This window comes from Megalops cyprinoides, chromosome 8 (genome assembly GCF_013368585.1).
Source record: "Megalops cyprinoides isolate fMegCyp1 chromosome 8, fMegCyp1.pri, whole genome shotgun sequence".
NCBI classification, from domain to species: Eukaryota; Metazoa; Chordata; class Actinopteri; order Elopiformes; family Megalopidae; genus Megalops; species Megalops cyprinoides.
The window spans coordinates 22,688,610-22,705,590 of NC_050590.1; the positions used below are offsets into that span (position 1 = coordinate 22,688,610).

Sequence of the window (16,981 nt, forward strand, 5' to 3'; positions counted from 1 at the left end):
TGGCTCCCTCATGGAGGAACAGATAAATGAATGAAAAAGAAGGTGACTAATGGAAACCCCTGGTTGCAGACTTTTGTAATTTCAAGAAGAGGGCTCCTTTAAAGTGCCTTCCCCCATGTTTTCCATATGGTTAATTAAGAAGGGCAAGAGTCAGCGCAGGGAGGCAGGCTTGCTCCTGTGCTTGATGATGGCTTAAGGGCAAGCTGTTTCATGTTAGTGCCCGGTCATAACAGGAACTGTCTCAGAGGCATGCACATGTCACGCCTGCCGCTTTATTGCGCAGCCATTATACCCCAGAAGCACAATTTCATTAGCATGCAGTACTGCCCCTTTAAACTGTGCTGGAGCCTCACAGTGTGTGAAAGTGACACTAGTATCTTCCTGGATTTAACAGGCTTTGGGAAATCAATCAGCTCAATATCTTCTCTCTCTCCACTCATGCTACTTAGAGGAAGAAGATTGTGGACTGATAGATTCCATTACATTTTTGGTCTTTGTTGTTTTCAGAATCGGAAGGTATGTGGTCTTTTGGCCAGGATCTGACTGCCATCCTGGTGAAGCAGGAGCCAAGCCTGCTGGCTGAGTCTTTGCCCTCCCCTGCCCTGGTGAACAGCCCTCCCCAGCCACTCAACCTGGCCCCTCCACCCCGAAGGAGCCCCCCAGAGGACATGGTTAGAACTGCAGGCGCACAAATTTTGCTTAGAATTGCTGACTAAACTGACATCATTTCCTTGCAGATTTGCACATTTGCAGACTGCACAAGAGCAGTCTGCAAATGTGACCTTGGACAACCACAGTCTTTTTGATATGTAATTACATTGATTATTTTGATCAATCAAGCTTAGTCAGACCAAAAGGCTGCACATTCACTTTATTTAATCAGGGTGATTTAGAGTGTGTCACAATTCAAGTCCTTCAGGAATGATGTTACAGGCCCCTTTTGCACTTTACAGCTGAGATGCTGGAAGACCCTAGCCTATGCATTCTCACTAGTGCTCTGAGAGTACTTAATCAGGGTTACTGAAATTAGTTTAGAACCAGAAATTTCTGAAAGCATATGGGTAAGAGCTGGAATATAAAAACTGAACTTTCTTGGATCTCTGTAGTAATTATGAAGGAAATTCTGCAGCTTGATCCATGTGATCAGTCCAAGGTAAGAGCAGTACATACCATATATCCTCCTTTTAGCTTTCACTGCCTTAAAAACCTCTCATGATTACAGATGCTACATTTAAAAGTCTATGATCCTGATAGAAAGGAGTATTATTCTGAAAATGACTGAATTTACTGTTATGGTTTATTCCGTTTTTAACAGAAGTGCAAATAAGTAGGTTATCTATAGCAGGCTAGAACAATAAAATTCACCAGTTTAAGGATTGCACAGCTAAACAATTAGTCATCTTAGAAGTTAGATCTCAGACTTAAATCTCTGCTGCCTGTATAATCTGGCAATCTACCTGCACTCCACATGCACTCGATGTGACTGCCAGAAAATAATTAGATTCTGTCAGGTTTCAAATGTTATGAGGCTGATTTCCTTTGGCATTCCATGATAAGTGTGCCTGGAAGCAAGTGCCAGACCACAGATTTGTTCTTAGGAGAACCATTACTGAAAATGAAGGTGTGTAGAGATGGAGGGTACTGTATACGTTATACATGAACAGGTTGTTTGCTATATTAACAAGCATTTTTGGTGGAAGTACTGAGAGCTATCCAAATTTTCAAGATGCCCATTAGTTGATTGCGAATGCTTATCCAGAATATTAGTGTGGAAACACCCAACATTCTGATCACAAGATAAAAAGACATGTAGCAAGCAAGGAATGTCAAGCCTCCTGTGTAGTTTTATGATGGTCAGATCAGGTCACAAACTGAGGCCTGTCCTTGACCTCCCTCCAAAATACATGCAGTTTAATGGATGGCACCTAAATAGTTTAGTCAGTATTCAGCTGTTGACTGTTTGAGACCCTCATTATGGCTTGTGCACAAACACCTGGACCTTTCAGACTTTAGACAGAATGAGCATTCCACTAATATGTCTTCTCCTTCCTCCTGGGCCAAATGGATTCACCAGCAATGAGTGTCAAATCAGCTTTGCATGCCTCCAAAGGTTAATAAGTGAGAAGGTCATGAAAGATGTTAGCATAGTATATGGACATCAATGTTCCTTGCACATGCAAATAGAATATTTAAGCTATACTTTTCACACACTGATGTCTACAGGTTGCTACAGTTTTCTGATGTAGTTCATGATGTAGCCTTTTCTGCTTCCAACTCCTTAGGCCTCTAAAGACCTGAACCCCAAGCCTGCTATAAAAGCTGAGCCCGGAGATGTCAATCAGTTCCTCAGTGTCCCATCAGGTAGGCACAAAGTATACAGAGCTTCAGTTTGTTTTTGCCTTTGTCTATAAAAATGTGGTGCAGTGTCATCTGTATCCTGCAAAGATTGTTGTTTAGGCTAAACTATTAACATCTGACTGCAGTCCTTGTTACGACAATAGCATGTCAGCATTAATTTCACATGTCATATCTATTTATTCTGTGAGCTCTGTGTGTCCCCATCTGGGTGGTCCCAGGAGCTGCTACTGGTTGTCCCACATGACTGGGGTTGGGCAGAGATCCCTTTCCTTTGTATTCTGTCCCTGTGGGGAAGATGATGGTCACTTTTTCTGCAGAGCTCAGGGTTTCCATACTCCATTCCTGTTGAAACAACCTCACAAAGTAAACAGTGTACAGTACAACGAAGGCTCTGTAGTCTGCAGAATCAATCCAAATAATAGTACTGTTGATTTTATTGCCCACATTTCCTCAAATGTGCCATTTTCAATGTTCCTAAAGTTACCGAAATTCAACAGTTTGTGTCACCAGACCCTCTTATTACATTCCATTGAACATGAGGAAGTCCACACTGTTTGTTGTTGTCCACACTAAAACTATATTTTTATTAGTTTAAATCAGTTCATTGTCGTTGTGATTACAGAAAAACTTTATTCAGTGGATATAATCCTTTCCACAGAACATGAGTAACATGCTGCAAAAGAGATGATTTCTACATTCAAAGTACCTTTCTAAATTTCAATTTGAAATGCATTCTTTAATGTCTCATTACAATAGCAAAATGTTGAAAAATTGCAGTCTGCCATAAGCGTGCCTCTTCCCCTGAAAGCATAAAGGTAATTTATTCATCATCTGTCATGGGCTACTATGCCCGCTTCAAAAATGATTTTTTCTGTTTTGCTTGTGGGAGAAGATATTGAGGTCAGTAACATTATCAGTGTATTATTGGAAATAGGAATTATTGCTGCTGGGTACACCAAAAACATACACCAGAGTATTTGCAGCCTGCAAAAAAGTAAGCATCCAGCTCAACAGGAGCTCTTCATGTAGCAACATGACAGTGTGGCAGATGTTTTATTTGCCTTGTGAGAATAGGGGAAAGATCACCCAAATTGATCCTACATTCATTCAGGTGTATATGCCAATCATCTTCATTAAATAACTTTGCTTTTATGAATGTAGTTATTAATTTTATCTGTACATATGTTTTCAATTTGTAGTCTTAAAAAAGAGCACACAGGCCACCTCTGTTGAAAATGTAATGTGTTTTTGGATTTACTGTCACAAGTAAGGAACTCAATAGCCTTACTAAAACAGAGGCATGGATTTGCAATTCTTCAATGGTTAATGATTAATGCCAAAGGTGAAGGTTTTTAAAGACTGCCAGCAGAATTACACCTTTTCATTGATGAAGTATTTAAAAAGATCTGAGTCCTCAGTCTCATCTTCATAAGAAATCATTGACCATGCTTCTAATGTGAATGTAGTTATGGACATTCTTTGGATCTATGTACCTTTTTAACCCATAGGCTAAATTAAAAGTACAGTCCACCTCTGTAAACATCTGCTTGAAAAATCCACATGCACAATTCCCAGACAGCCAATAAAAGCTGGGCAGTGAAAGAACCACTTTTATGAGTTCAGGGATCATGGAGATGGTTCCACAGCCCAGTAGCAGAACACCGTGGGTGACCCCTAACCATGTGCTTTCCCAAACTGTAAATAATAATTCCGTAACCACCCCAAGCATATGTGGCAATGCATTGCTGCAAAAAACATGTCAGCCTGAAACTGTGATGTATCAGACTGGGACAAAGCTGACTTCCCTCAGTAAGATCTCACTTCCTCCAATAATAACAGAGCTCAACCTGGGTTCTGTATGCCTTGGAGATAAGCCAGTCTGAAGGAATGGTCCATTCCAGTGCTTCTCAGAATTGTTGTATCATTGGGGTGGGCTGAGGTGGGGGTGGGGGTATGGATTTCTGCCGTGCCTGGAATCCTGGCTGTACTGAGATACAGCAGAGAACCAGGCTTTCGAGACCTCAGCACTGATTCTGGTAAGGAAGCTGTTTTTGAAAAATGGATAGAGTTGAGCAATGAGAATAACAACTGCACTGGCTGCTACACCACTGGAATTATAATCTCTTTATTTGACCTGGCTGAATCGGGGAAGTAATTTGCCATTTTAATCATGAATGTCTTGGCAAAGCAATGTAGTTTATGATGTCTGAACTTGTCTTTCCATTATTTGAGATAAGTGAAGTGTTCTCCACATGCTGCTGCATGAAATAGGAAAACAGGCAGACGCTTGCGTTTTTTCTTTACATGGATCTATTGATAATCGAATGCAGTATTCTACCCTGAGAACTACTGCATGTACCAGTTGGCTTAATGACCTTTTTATCTCTGACCTCTGCCCACATATCCCAACAGATGAGCAGCTGCAGCTCCCGCCCACCCCTCCCAGCAGTCACAGCAGTGACAGTGACGGGCCACAGAGTCCCCACTCACTGCCCCCCCCCAGTCCAGCACGGCTGCAGGCTCGTACCTCCACTGCTATCTCCTCTTCTCCCCTTCTGACTGCGCCCCATGTAAGTGTACTGCCACTACTGTTGCACAGTCCTGCACTCTCTGAAATTTTACCCCAGATTGTCTTTTTAATGAACCAGCACCCCAATATTATATACCTGCAAGCTTTTAATTTTTTTCCTTCCCCTTTCCCTGTGTTTCCCGCTCTATGCCCAATGTACATTACCGAGATCTGGAAGTTGTTGCACTTCACTGTAGTCTGCTCATTGCTCTACTCACTGAACTGAGCTCCGTTGAGTGAATTTGAAGGTGTGGATGTTTTTGTCATTGTGTATGGATGTGTGTATGTGTGTGTATGTGTCTATCTGTCTGTCTGTCTGTCTGTCTGTATGTATGTATGTATGTGTGTGTGCAATGCCAACTTGTGTTAGTGGTGATCAGTGAGTTACAGATTTTAGAGGCAGAGAAGTAAACTGATCACAGGATTACAATGAGTTAATGTAATGTGCACAAAGATAATTGTATAGTTTTAAACACAGTTAAATAAGTCAGCTGTTGATGAATGATCCTCACTAAAACTGCTAAGCTTGGTAACGAAGAGAAACAGGTTCAGGAACATTATCATGCATCATATCAGACATGCCCCCCTCTCTCTCTGGCTGCCCCTGCTTGGCCTGTGCTTGTTGATGATTTTGGCCTATGCTGCAGATTTTATAGCCACACCAAGGAGCTCTCTGCTCTAGGCCAGACCTTCCCCTTGTTCTGCACCACCCACGCAGCCGCGGGGGGAAGTCCTTGACACTGCGTCTGCTGCTGGATGTGTCAGGCATGACTGGCCGGGATCCCCCTCTAACAAAGGCTGTGGTCTCAACAACTCAATACAAACATACTGTATTGCTGGCTCCAAGCTAATCCCTGTGCTGGTCACAAGATGAACTGCACCTGGTCTAGAAGACGCAGTGGAATATGGCTTCTGGCTTTGTCCACTCCAGTATCAACCAGATCAGCTCCAGCTGCACCATTTGTGTTTAATATCTTGATGTTTAAATTGGTATCTAGGATGGTGACAGTAATTGAGGGTCGTAGTACTGCCTTTCCCTGGTTTTGGGGAGCTGGTGGTTCAAAGAGAGCTTGAAAAATGAAAAATCTCCCCATGATCCCCATAACCAGAGGTTTATTCAGTGAATACTTACGGCATGTGGTTGAACAGCAACCCATCACCTTAAACTTTCCTTCTTCAGGCTACTCTATGTTTGTCTCTCGACCAATGAGCATTTAGCCTCATACCTAAGGACCAATGGCCAACGACCAGTATTCAGTGATAGTCCACTTACAGGTCAAGTCCTTATCTCCACAGAAGCTGCAGGGCACCTCTGGGCCCCTGATTCTGACAGAGGAGGAAAAACGCACCCTGATTGCAGAAGGCTACCCCGTGCCCAACAAGCTGCCCCTCACCAAGACCGAGGAGAAGGCACTTAAGAGGGTCCGCAGGAAAATCAAAAACAAGGTGTGCCTTCAAACCACGCCTGTTCCATCTATTCAACCCTGTCCATCTGTCACCATGAACCAGAATAATGTGCTGGTCCTGAAACACTAATGAATATGTGAAAGTTGAAGCATCTTAATAAGTGTGCACCAGAGAGAACCATGCATGGTACAACCTGATGTATAAGCTATGCTTCTGTATATTTTGTCCCTGATTTCACACAAGGGGAACATAACTGAAGTGCACTTTTCACCACACTTTACATTGCCTCTGTGTGGCACTGTGGAATTTTCACATTGATGGATTCAAGGTTTTGTTATATTTTTTGACACTATGCGGTGTGTAACTGAATAAATAATTGTGCTAAATTAATGAGAAGCTTAATAACACTAATGAAAACATAATGAACCATGTAACATAACACACACGCTGCATAGCATAAAATAAGTCACGTGCGAAAGGGTTAAAATATTACCATAAAGAATGGCCCAGAAAAATGGCATGGTTATGGTACTCCTGGGACAGGGTTGTATACCCTGGTGTGCTTTCTAGGATTACTTTTCTCATATGATTTTCATATTCATCCCTGCATTCCTCTGTAGATCTCTGCCCAAGAGAGCCGGAGGAAGAAGAAGGAGTATGTGGAGTGTCTGGAGAAAAAGTAAGCTTGAAACCGAATGGCTTGTACCCCTATATTCTTGCATTGATAGTCCTCAACCACTGTTATTCTTATCAGCCTGTTATTTATTACACTGAACCACATGAGTTCACCCATCATTATAGAAGAACCTTGCAGCATTTTGGACTATTTAGTCTGTAAAAACAGGTCTGACTGTAATGAGAAGCACTCACACTCCAACCCCATGTGAAAATGTGTCAATACTCCAATAGTGATCCTGTTGTGCTCTGATAAAAGTGAACCTGCCGTAAGAGCCATTTCTTAGACAGGCCACAATGCAGCATGCTGCCTATGGCCAGTGTGTGTTCGTTAATGTGTGCGAATGGACTGGTCTCCCACAGGGTTGAGTCATTCACCTCAGAAAACAACGAGCTGTGGAAGAAGGTAGAGACCTTGGAGAGTGCAAACAGGTGAGACATTGGTGACAGTCAGGAGATGCGGGGGTGGGGGGTGGGATTTGGGTAAATCCCTGGGCTATGCTTATTCACACTTAAGGGATCAGGGGTCAACATTGTGTGGTCACTTCACCCTGGTGACTCATGTAAGTGACTCAGAAGGGCAGCAGTGTGTTGTGTTGTTCTCTCTGCTGGCAGTGTGATAACTTCTGACCTTGCCCCCTTTTTGTTGGCATAAAAATGGACACTGAACAGGCCCCCTTCATGATTATTATAGTCAGTTTTGCTGAGAGATTCAGTTTGGGTCTCCTGTGATGCATAGAATATTACAAAAAGGAAAAGGGGAAGATGTTACTACATTATAAGTCCCACTCTTTCATTATGTTGTTATAGCATTTTTCAAGATTTGCAAAAGACAGGTGCAAATAGATTGTTCTTTCACATGCAGTCAGGCATTAGAGATTCAGCACGCTCTCTTCAGTCTTTTATACTTCAGGTTTTTGACTGAAGGCCTAAAAACACAAGACTTCTTTGCTTTATGTTTTTTTCATGTCTTGAATTGTTGAAACATTTGATATGAGTCACAGTGTGTTAGGTATCCTCTTTTAAGTGTGAAGATCCCCAGGTGTTTAGAAGTTGCACCATATACTTTATGCTCCGACTGTTTCAAAGCTCTATGTTTCAGGCTCAGGACCCTAGAGCCTTTGGTCAGAACCCTTCCAACCATGAAGTAGCCATTGAAAAAATGACACTGTTAGGGGTATGTGTCAATAAGCCAAAACTGCCTAATACTTTCCATTTGTGATGATTTTGAAGAGCCATTACCTTTCTCTGACACATTGTCTTCCAAAGGCCCAGAGGTTAGTTTGTCAATGAATGTATAAGTATCATAGTGTTTACATTACATTTTAAGTCATTTCAAATAAATGTAACACCATAGTAAAAGACATAATGGTTCACATAGGTAGCTTTTAGTTAACAGTATACATTATATTTGCTTTCATTCACACAGTGGGACGCCATGGCTCCACTAATTATAGCAGAAGGAAAAATATATCTTTAAACACATCGTCTTGGAACAGCCTTGTAATTGTGGCGGTTTGTGAGAGAAAACCACCGGCAGAGAGAGTGGCATCTGACTCAGCTTCTGGGAATGCTTCACTCAAAACTTATGAGCCAGCAAGGCACATATGGGGTTAAACTTCCAGTCATATGTGGTTTTGGGAAACTAAAACTATGGAATTACTGGCAATTCCTGGCATGGCAGGGGCACAGATTTTATTTCTTAAATTAGGCCTTTCCCTCATCTTGCTTTTGTTTTGGTGATGATAAACGGCACCTAGACATCTGCATGAGTGAAGCGAAATACTGGATCTCAAGGACTTAAAAAAAGGTGTCCGCTGAAAATTTTTAGTAGTATTTTACAGGGGTGATGATGGGGGTAAATTTTCTCCACTAGTGGCAGCACATGTCATGCAAGCAAGGGAAACAGCAGGAAACAAGCCAAGAGAAATCCCTTCCAAATTAAGTGATACAATGTAATACTTCACTGAAGACTACATTTCCAGGCCCTGTGTTATCTGAGAGATGTTTATTTGCAAAAGATCAAGGCCCCTTGTCTCCTTGTGGACTACTCTGCTGTTTGATGAAGAGCTTATTGTTTTAAAATCCTATTCACTACTTGTTACACACAAACATGTTTTTGATATGCTGTGGAAAAAGTGATAGAGTAAGCCAGCAAATATGTACACTATTTTTTACACTATTTTAGTCTAAATACATCTTCCATCTCCACTCAATATCAAGTTCAAAGTTCAACTGTTGTAAATGTTGTAGTTATAAAAATAATGTTCTGTAATACACTACTGACTTCATCTTCTCAGAATGGTTGCCAGTAAGTTTGTTTATGCAAAAGACATCAGATTTTCTAAACCAAGTAATGTGTGATATTTAATTTCAACATCTGTAATTCATTCAGAATGTAGTACACCCTGCACTTTAGAGGTATGTGCTGTTACAGTGAACTCTTTGTGAAGTGTGATTTCTAGCTTTATATTAACCTTAGTTTTCCTACACTCCTTAAAGTTGTTATTGCGATGCTCATGGATCATGCAGCAAAACTAAATGTGCAGATCATGACACCATTAATGGAGAGTGTGCACCCTCTTGTGGTGGCAATTTAAAACAGCATGAAAGACTGGTGCAACACTGAATTTTGTGCAGCACAGCTACGAGCTAATATTTTCTTGGGTCCACAACAAAAGAGGACATTGTTTATTTTCTTAACAAAATGTAATAGCACTATTTCTTTATAGTGTTGAAAGTGAACAAATGATAGTATGTCACTCTGTGTGATCCCTTGCTCCTTTGCTCAACTGTACCCAGCGCAGCAAATCTACTTCACGTTCCTTGCATCCTTCATGTTCTTATCTATGTTCCTTGATTTTATGACTGGAAAAGTTTAGAAAGCATGTGAACATTCAGGTCTGTAAATCAATATCAAAGAGCTCTTTGCTATTAGTATTGTGCCTTGGCCTTGTGTGGGTTATAAACATAGAGCAGTGGTTGTGCATGGGTATACTGTGGGTGTCTGCATTGCCAGAGGTTTGTGCAGTCTATATATACTTGTCCAAAACTTGTACTTTGTGGTTATAAGAAGGAAGCACTGTAGGTTAGTTTAAAGTGCACTGTAAAAATACTGCTAGGTTTACATAATCCCTGTTCATTTCTCAGCATTAATCCCTCAGTATTTTGTCCTAGAATGATCTTATGTCCCAGAAGCTGAAGTTACAGAACTGAGAGTGTAGGAAAGACATTTTTCCTTTGATGCTTGCACAGCATTAAGGGTTCTGTATAATCTGAAATAACTAAAATATGGTGTGGGTTTTGTGTTGGTTGAAATCACTCTGTGTGTTTAGTAGTTTGATGTGGGCGTGTGTGTGCCTTCACCTCCCTTAGATCTCTGCTCCAGCAGCTGCAGAAGCTCCAGGTGCTGGTAGCTGGAAAGGTGCCGCGCTCCTGCAAGATGGCCTCTACCCAAACGGGCACCTGCCTCATGGTAAATGCTGCAATCCTATAATTTGTGTTCTGCACACACAGGTGTTGGTACAAGTTTTGGTGCACTTGGGCATATCCGTAAAGAAAGCTGAGACTCTATTTGCTCTAAATCGTAGGGATTCAGCCTCTAGCTACCTCATGCCACAGATCTAGGTAAGGATATTCACTGCCTGTCTAATTGGCATTCAGTGTTACAGTGTATCAAGGAGGTGAACATGTAAGGACATGATGTGTAGTATTTACAGTGTGGAGATGATGAACTCTAGCTCAGACACACGGTGGCGTCCTGTTGTGTTTATTTGCCCTGATGGAATGCTCACAGTGTCTGCTTCCCCCTGACAGGTGGTGGCACTGTGTTTTGTATTGGTGCTGGGCTCCTTCATGCCCTGTCTTTCCGAGTTCTCCTCTGCGTCCCATACGGTGAAGTCCACGCCTCTGCCATCTGTGGATGTCTACACTGCCAGTCAAAGTATGTCCACAGTCTTCACTCTGATTCATAGTCCCCCTAGGTGCTTTCACATACACCCCTCTGGAGCACTCCAGAGGGTGATGCTGTTTGTCATATTTCTAAATTGGTTATGCCTGAGCATGGCCCATTCTGTGTATTGCACTGACATGTGGGTAATTCTTGGGGGCGCTCCAGAGAAGGGTCATATAATGACAGAAAGTACCTCCCATCATGTTGATGATAGGCCTTGTGTTGTTATTGGACTACACAGAAGTTGATCATAACTGCTGATCTGGGAGCAGTTATACTGTTTAGCTTATAATGTTTAAGGTTATAATTGTGGTTGATCAGCATTTACAGGCAACTTTTGCCTCGAGAATTATTGTAGTAGTAACTGCACAACAGGAGAGAAACAACAGGGAAAATGTGTGTGTTTGTCTTTTGGTTCTCTGTTTTGCTGTGTTGAAATATAAAGTGAGTGAAAACTATCCCAGAATCAGAATCCAATGACACCAAATGATGAAATATAACAAAGCAGGAAGAAAACCATTAGACACTAAAAATAAAAAAGAAAATAAGAAAATACATCAGGTCTCTGACACACCCAAACTTTCTACTCTTTACTGCTGTTTGCTTTGAACACATACATCTATATGTGATTTTGGATGGTATTGTAAAGGTTTTACTTTAGCATAAATGAAACTAAACCTGGCCCCTTAATGGAGTCAGTCACACAGTCTGAGGCTTTAGGTGGATAGTACCCTTGCTCCACTGATCCAGGATTAACTTGCACAATTGCTAATCCTAACCCCAACCATGTTTGAGAAAAAACAGAAGTGACTCATGGTCTGCGCTGGGGGATGCTTTATGGTAACACTCACACAGAGTGGAGAAAAAGAAGCTACACTTTAAATAAAATAAAGTGAGAATAGTGGCTGAGAAAGACAAACAAACAAAAAAAACAACAGATCTAAGATGGGGCAATCTTACAATTAAATTGCAACTGACTCAAGATTGTTCCTAGATACCTTTGAGTTGTCTGTGAGGTCTCAAAAGTAAAAGTAAATGTTCTGTTGGTTCTGACATGCAACATTACCTTATAATGCTATTTTCTGTCATTGTTTGGATTCAAAGATAATAGTTTAGACTTTTGAGTTAGGTTCAGTTCTCTACCTCTGAGCTCAGCTGGAGCTGCTGAATGTTGAATTTTTCTATGTCTTCTTCCCTTTGAATATGAAAGTAGTTCCCAAGTGGGTCAATTCTACCTTTCACCATCCACTCCTTTATGGAGCATAGGAATATGCCTATGTCTAGTCATAGCTGCATGTCAATTAGAAGATGCAAGAGCCCTTTTTAGAGTTTTTCAAAACCATGCTCGAGAGCTACTTAGACATAGTCCCACACAATGAGGGCTTGCTGACAGCTCTGATTGGCTGATATCAGGCTGGTTGCTATAGAAACCAGAGATCATAAAACTAAACTGAAATGTGTCAGTTGCCAGGAGTGTAAAGCATCATGGGAATGGTGATGCATAATCATAAACCTTTCAGATATGTGGATATCACTTAGATGGCACAAGACAGGATTGTTGTATTTGGTGTCTGATGTTTGATGAGATATTTGGATAAAATTAACAAATATTTTATTGGATAAGTAGGTAAAGGACACACAATTCTCACAAAGAAAATCCAATAGCCCTGTGGAAAGATACATTATATAAATCATGTAACAGAATTACCAATACAGGTAGGTTTGGATGCAGACCACATAGTGAATACAGGTTGGATCAACTGAAAAGAAGACTGCATTTTTGGAGAGAAGAAAGGATGAGAGTTAGGGGTGTATTCCCAAAACCCAAAGTACTGCATTTTGTTAACCAAACCAAAGTAAAACTCAAGTAAGACTCATAGCTGAGCAGCAGCTAACTTCCCCTGCTGGTGTGTGTGTCTCTGCAGTCCGCTCCCGCACACTCCTCTTCTATGACGAGGGCTCCCCATTGGAGGATGGATATGGCAGCTTCCTGAAAGTGGAGGACAATAACGACTGGGAGGGGGTGACACGTGACTTTACTGAGGGTCAGCCAGGCCAGGATGCCCGGGGCGAGCATGAAGCCACCAAGTACTTGAGCAAGGCCCATGCAGACATGGTGGACTACAACAGGACAGGTGCAGATTTCCTCCATGAAAAAGAACAGTATCACAAAAGGTGAGGATCAGAGCTTGTAACTACTGTTGGTGCAAATAATGTTTCTGATTACAGACCATGGCACCAGCTGGTCAGCCTATCGTGTATGAAAGTAATCAGGTAGCTCATCTGATCCACACCTGCAAAGAAACATATAGCTGAAGAGACTGCCTGGCAGTTGATCAGATGTGACCTTGGGAATAAAGAAAAATATTTTTTATCTACATGTTTGTGAAAGAAACATGGAATTTCAGTGGGATACATTCTAACAAATATCCAGTTGGTCTAGAAATCTTAAATTTAGTTAAATTGTCACTGAGCCAAGGCAAAAAAGGGTATCTAAAATTATGTTGTAGTTAACTGCGTAATTCTCCTCCTCCTGTCACAGAGAGGCGAACCCTGATGGTGGAGCGGAGTACTTCTAACCCGTCCGGGGCGGAGCTGCCATACGCATGCAGCCTTCCACGGACTCCTGCCCCTGGCAGGTGTCTCTAGCACCAGTGCCGAGGCAGCCTGTAATGTGCCCCCCAGCCCCCTGGCATCTCTGTCCCACCATATACACGCCCGCCCAGAGAGAAGAGAGAGGGGAGGGGGACAGCGGGGCACAAGCTGGCTTCATCATGGCCCCACACACCACTCTGATTCTGAACTCCCAAGAATTTTTTAGTTTCTCCTTGCTGCATTGAAACAAACAAAAAAATCTGTACATTATGTGGATTGATTTGGAATAAGGGCCTTGTGAATCCCCAGTAAAAATAGCTGTGGCTGCCCTCACTCTAAGTGGGAGAGCGTGGGTGCCATTCTCTGTGCTGAAGAGGCACTCGACAGAGCCTGCTACTGCAACTCTGAGAACACCCAAAATATGGTAGGAAACACAAGGGTGCTGTGGTTTAAGGGTGAAACTCAGTTTACTTTTGTAGGGTTGGGGGGCTCAAAAAACTATTTTCCAGAAATGAATCCAGACACATTTTGAGCTCATTTGCTGTGTACCTATATATCTATGTAGCAGTCTCCTAGATTTGTCCAAATTCTCCCCTTTCAGCACACATTGTTACATAAATGGCATCCTGCAAGTTATTGTGGGACCTTTTCATGCAGGGACTAAACTGTCAAGAAGCAGGCTCCTGGCAGCTAAAGTTGACATTAAATCACACCTTGTCTACTCATGCATTACAGTATTTCACTTCATGTTGCAGGGTCAGTTCTGTTTTCCTGCTGAATCCCATATCATTTAGATTACACAGAAGTCCCATGCCTGTACATCAGTGTCTTTCACAGCTCACTTCAAATAAGAAATTGAAAGCTGTTGGATTCAAGTGCCTTCAAGCTCTTTTTTAGTACAATCTGCTTAAAAATGTATACATCCAGCTTTACGTTCCACTCTGTTTGTTTTCTATCTGAATGCCACCAGGAATACTATGATTTTTAAAAATCATATAATAATCATTGTTTGTGGGCATCAAAAAGAACATTTTATTTTTCTGAAAAAAAAATGAGAGAGAACTACCTTTTTGTTTTGTAAGTGATAAGGATGATGTAATGTTTACATTTTATTGTCATAACTGTTAAACAGTTTTCCTGCTTATTTTTTTATTTCTGTACAAGAAATTTTTGTATATAGAGGATAAGATCAATAGTGGGAATAAATGTAGACCAAACCAACATAAACCAAATTTATTAACCTGTTGAGGAGTAAATGCATTCTATACATAACATAACAGAACTGGATAAATTTCAAATGTGCAGTTATTTCACACATGTCTATTAAGAGATTATATTTCCAGCTCTGTTCCTTTAAAATATTTTAATATGATCATGTTGGAATGTTTTAACTTCAGTGCCTGCCCAATACCCCATTATTTTGCCAGAGGCAATCAAAAACTGAAAATTTATTTTGATGAAAAATGAACATATTAGCCCTACATAATTTAACATATTATACTAGTTAAATCCTCACATTCAAATTAAGAAAATATTTTTGATGACAGTTCAGATGTCTTATTTTGAACAACGAAAATTATTTATTTAAAGCAAAATACCAGTAAACAATAAAACTATTCACTGATACAGCAGAACTCTTTTAGTAACATTTTCTTGTGGAAGAAACTTTTTGGTGGTAGAAATGTAAATACATTATAAATATTATAGAAGAAACTTAAAAAGAAAAAAAAAATGACGCGTTATGTGCACTGCAAGAATAGACTTCTTCCTTCTATACTGGAACAACTTTTAAAGATCTTTGACTGATGGCTGAACCATGCAGAATATTTAAAGTGAGCAGTTGTGTAATGTGTGGCTGACATGCTGAACTCCAGTGAGTGAATAATCGCGGGTAGGAGGCTGAGTAGACTCTCTGGAACTAGCAAGAGGAGACATGTGTCAGGAGTTTGGATTCACTGCGCCACAGATTTTTGAGTCGGCACTTGTCTGCCTGCATCTGCAGTGTGTATTTTGCTTTTCTAACACGTCAGGGAGAACATGAGTGACAGGTCATATTCTCTGTTGCCCTGGGTAGTGCAACCCACAGCCAAAAAGTGCTAGGGAATACATATTATTCAGACCATGTGATATTAACTCGTATGCCTTTTGATCATGGTTTTATTTGTATTTGTTGACTTTCATGAAAACGTTGACACAGGGTCCCACTTTTCAGTTGTCAAGTTGGCACAAGATCTGGTTGAGAAATGTGGCATTTTTATATAAGTAATCAGATTTTTTAACCAAACTGGTCTTCTCATCCTTACTTAAAGGTCGAAGACAACTTCACCTTAATGGATCTTTTACAGGAATGATCAAAAATACGGAATTATCACTGTTCTTTTCCAAAGGCTCAGCATAATACATACATTTGTTTTGTGTTGATTCTTCTGTCCACAATCAAGCCCACCAACATTTGACTCAGTTTTTACAGTACAAAAAATTATCACAAAAATATTTTTTTTGTTGTTTTGGCCACATATGTTCATTCAAAATCATGCATGACATTTCATTTCAAACAATGCAGAAAAGAAGACAACACAGTTGAAATCATTGTAAACTGTTGTCGATGATGTTGGTAACTGATTGGGTTGTCACATTGATGGTATCTCCCTTTTCTGTGACAGTCTTTACAAATATAAATGTTATTTAGTTAAATAGCCTTCTGTTTACCATTAGATTGTTACCAATGCAAAGACAGGCCTGCATTGTTCCAAGCAGATTTCAGATTGTCTCTTTTGTTAAGGGATTTGCAAAACTCTCTGAATTGTATGTTTACCTTACTACTGTTTGCCTGTGCCTTCTGATGGCCTTGCTATTTGTATTTCCCTTGTACATATGATGTGAAATGTGCACTGTAAATAGGGGATGTATTTTTATAGTAAAATGTATTTTAGTACTTCTCTCACTCCTTTTGAAAGTGATTAGTGGTTTCTGACTTTCAGTACTGTTGCTGTTAATCCAAATGCATGTGTTCAAGTACGAGTGACAAGAATGCTTGTACTGACTTTCTGTATTTGTGTCTTGCAATGTAGAGTTAGCATGAAGCAAAATATAAAAATGCATCAGCAATTCATTGTCTGTTTTTACTGCTAGGTGTTCCAGTTGATTGTGTGCGGTATTGTGATTTTACACATTCACAAGTACGATAACACTTACCTTCAGAATTTTATTTAGGAGGACCTTAATCAATGGTCCTTACAATGTTGTCTTTAAAGCAAGCATGGATATTTACTTTGAGTGGAATAAGTGGATGAATAATGAAGTTATTCAGTTTTCATAATCAAGGTGACTTCTATTTTGTTTATAGTATTTTTCAGTCACCTTTGATTGTGGGGCCTTTATATACAACCACTTGAATAAATCATTAGCTGGAGCCCAAAAATATC

General features: G+C 40.6%; 1 protein-coding gene across 1 annotated transcript in view; it reads left to right on the forward strand.

Moving 5' to 3' along the window:
• Positions 1 to 13,677, forward strand: part of creb3l1 (cAMP responsive element binding protein 3-like 1) — a 30,710-nt gene extending 17,033 nt beyond the window's left edge. Inside the window, exons 3-12 of the mRNA XM_036535871.1 lie at positions 508 to 671; positions 2,283 to 2,361; positions 4,771 to 4,928; positions 6,224 to 6,373; positions 6,955 to 7,013; positions 7,373 to 7,441; positions 10,385 to 10,484; positions 10,826 to 10,952; positions 12,887 to 13,136; positions 13,504 to 13,677. Of these exons, the coding sequence (XP_036391764.1) occupies positions 508 to 671; positions 2,283 to 2,361; positions 4,771 to 4,928; positions 6,224 to 6,373; positions 6,955 to 7,013; positions 7,373 to 7,441; positions 10,385 to 10,484; positions 10,826 to 10,952; positions 12,887 to 13,136; positions 13,504 to 13,540 (1,193 nt within the window). The 3' untranslated portion in view covers positions 13,541 to 13,677. The remainder of the gene's footprint in view (positions 1 to 507; positions 672 to 2,282; positions 2,362 to 4,770; positions 4,929 to 6,223; positions 6,374 to 6,954; positions 7,014 to 7,372; positions 7,442 to 10,384; positions 10,485 to 10,825; positions 10,953 to 12,886; positions 13,137 to 13,503) is intronic.
• Positions 13,678 to 16,981: the final 3,304 nt, after the last annotated feature.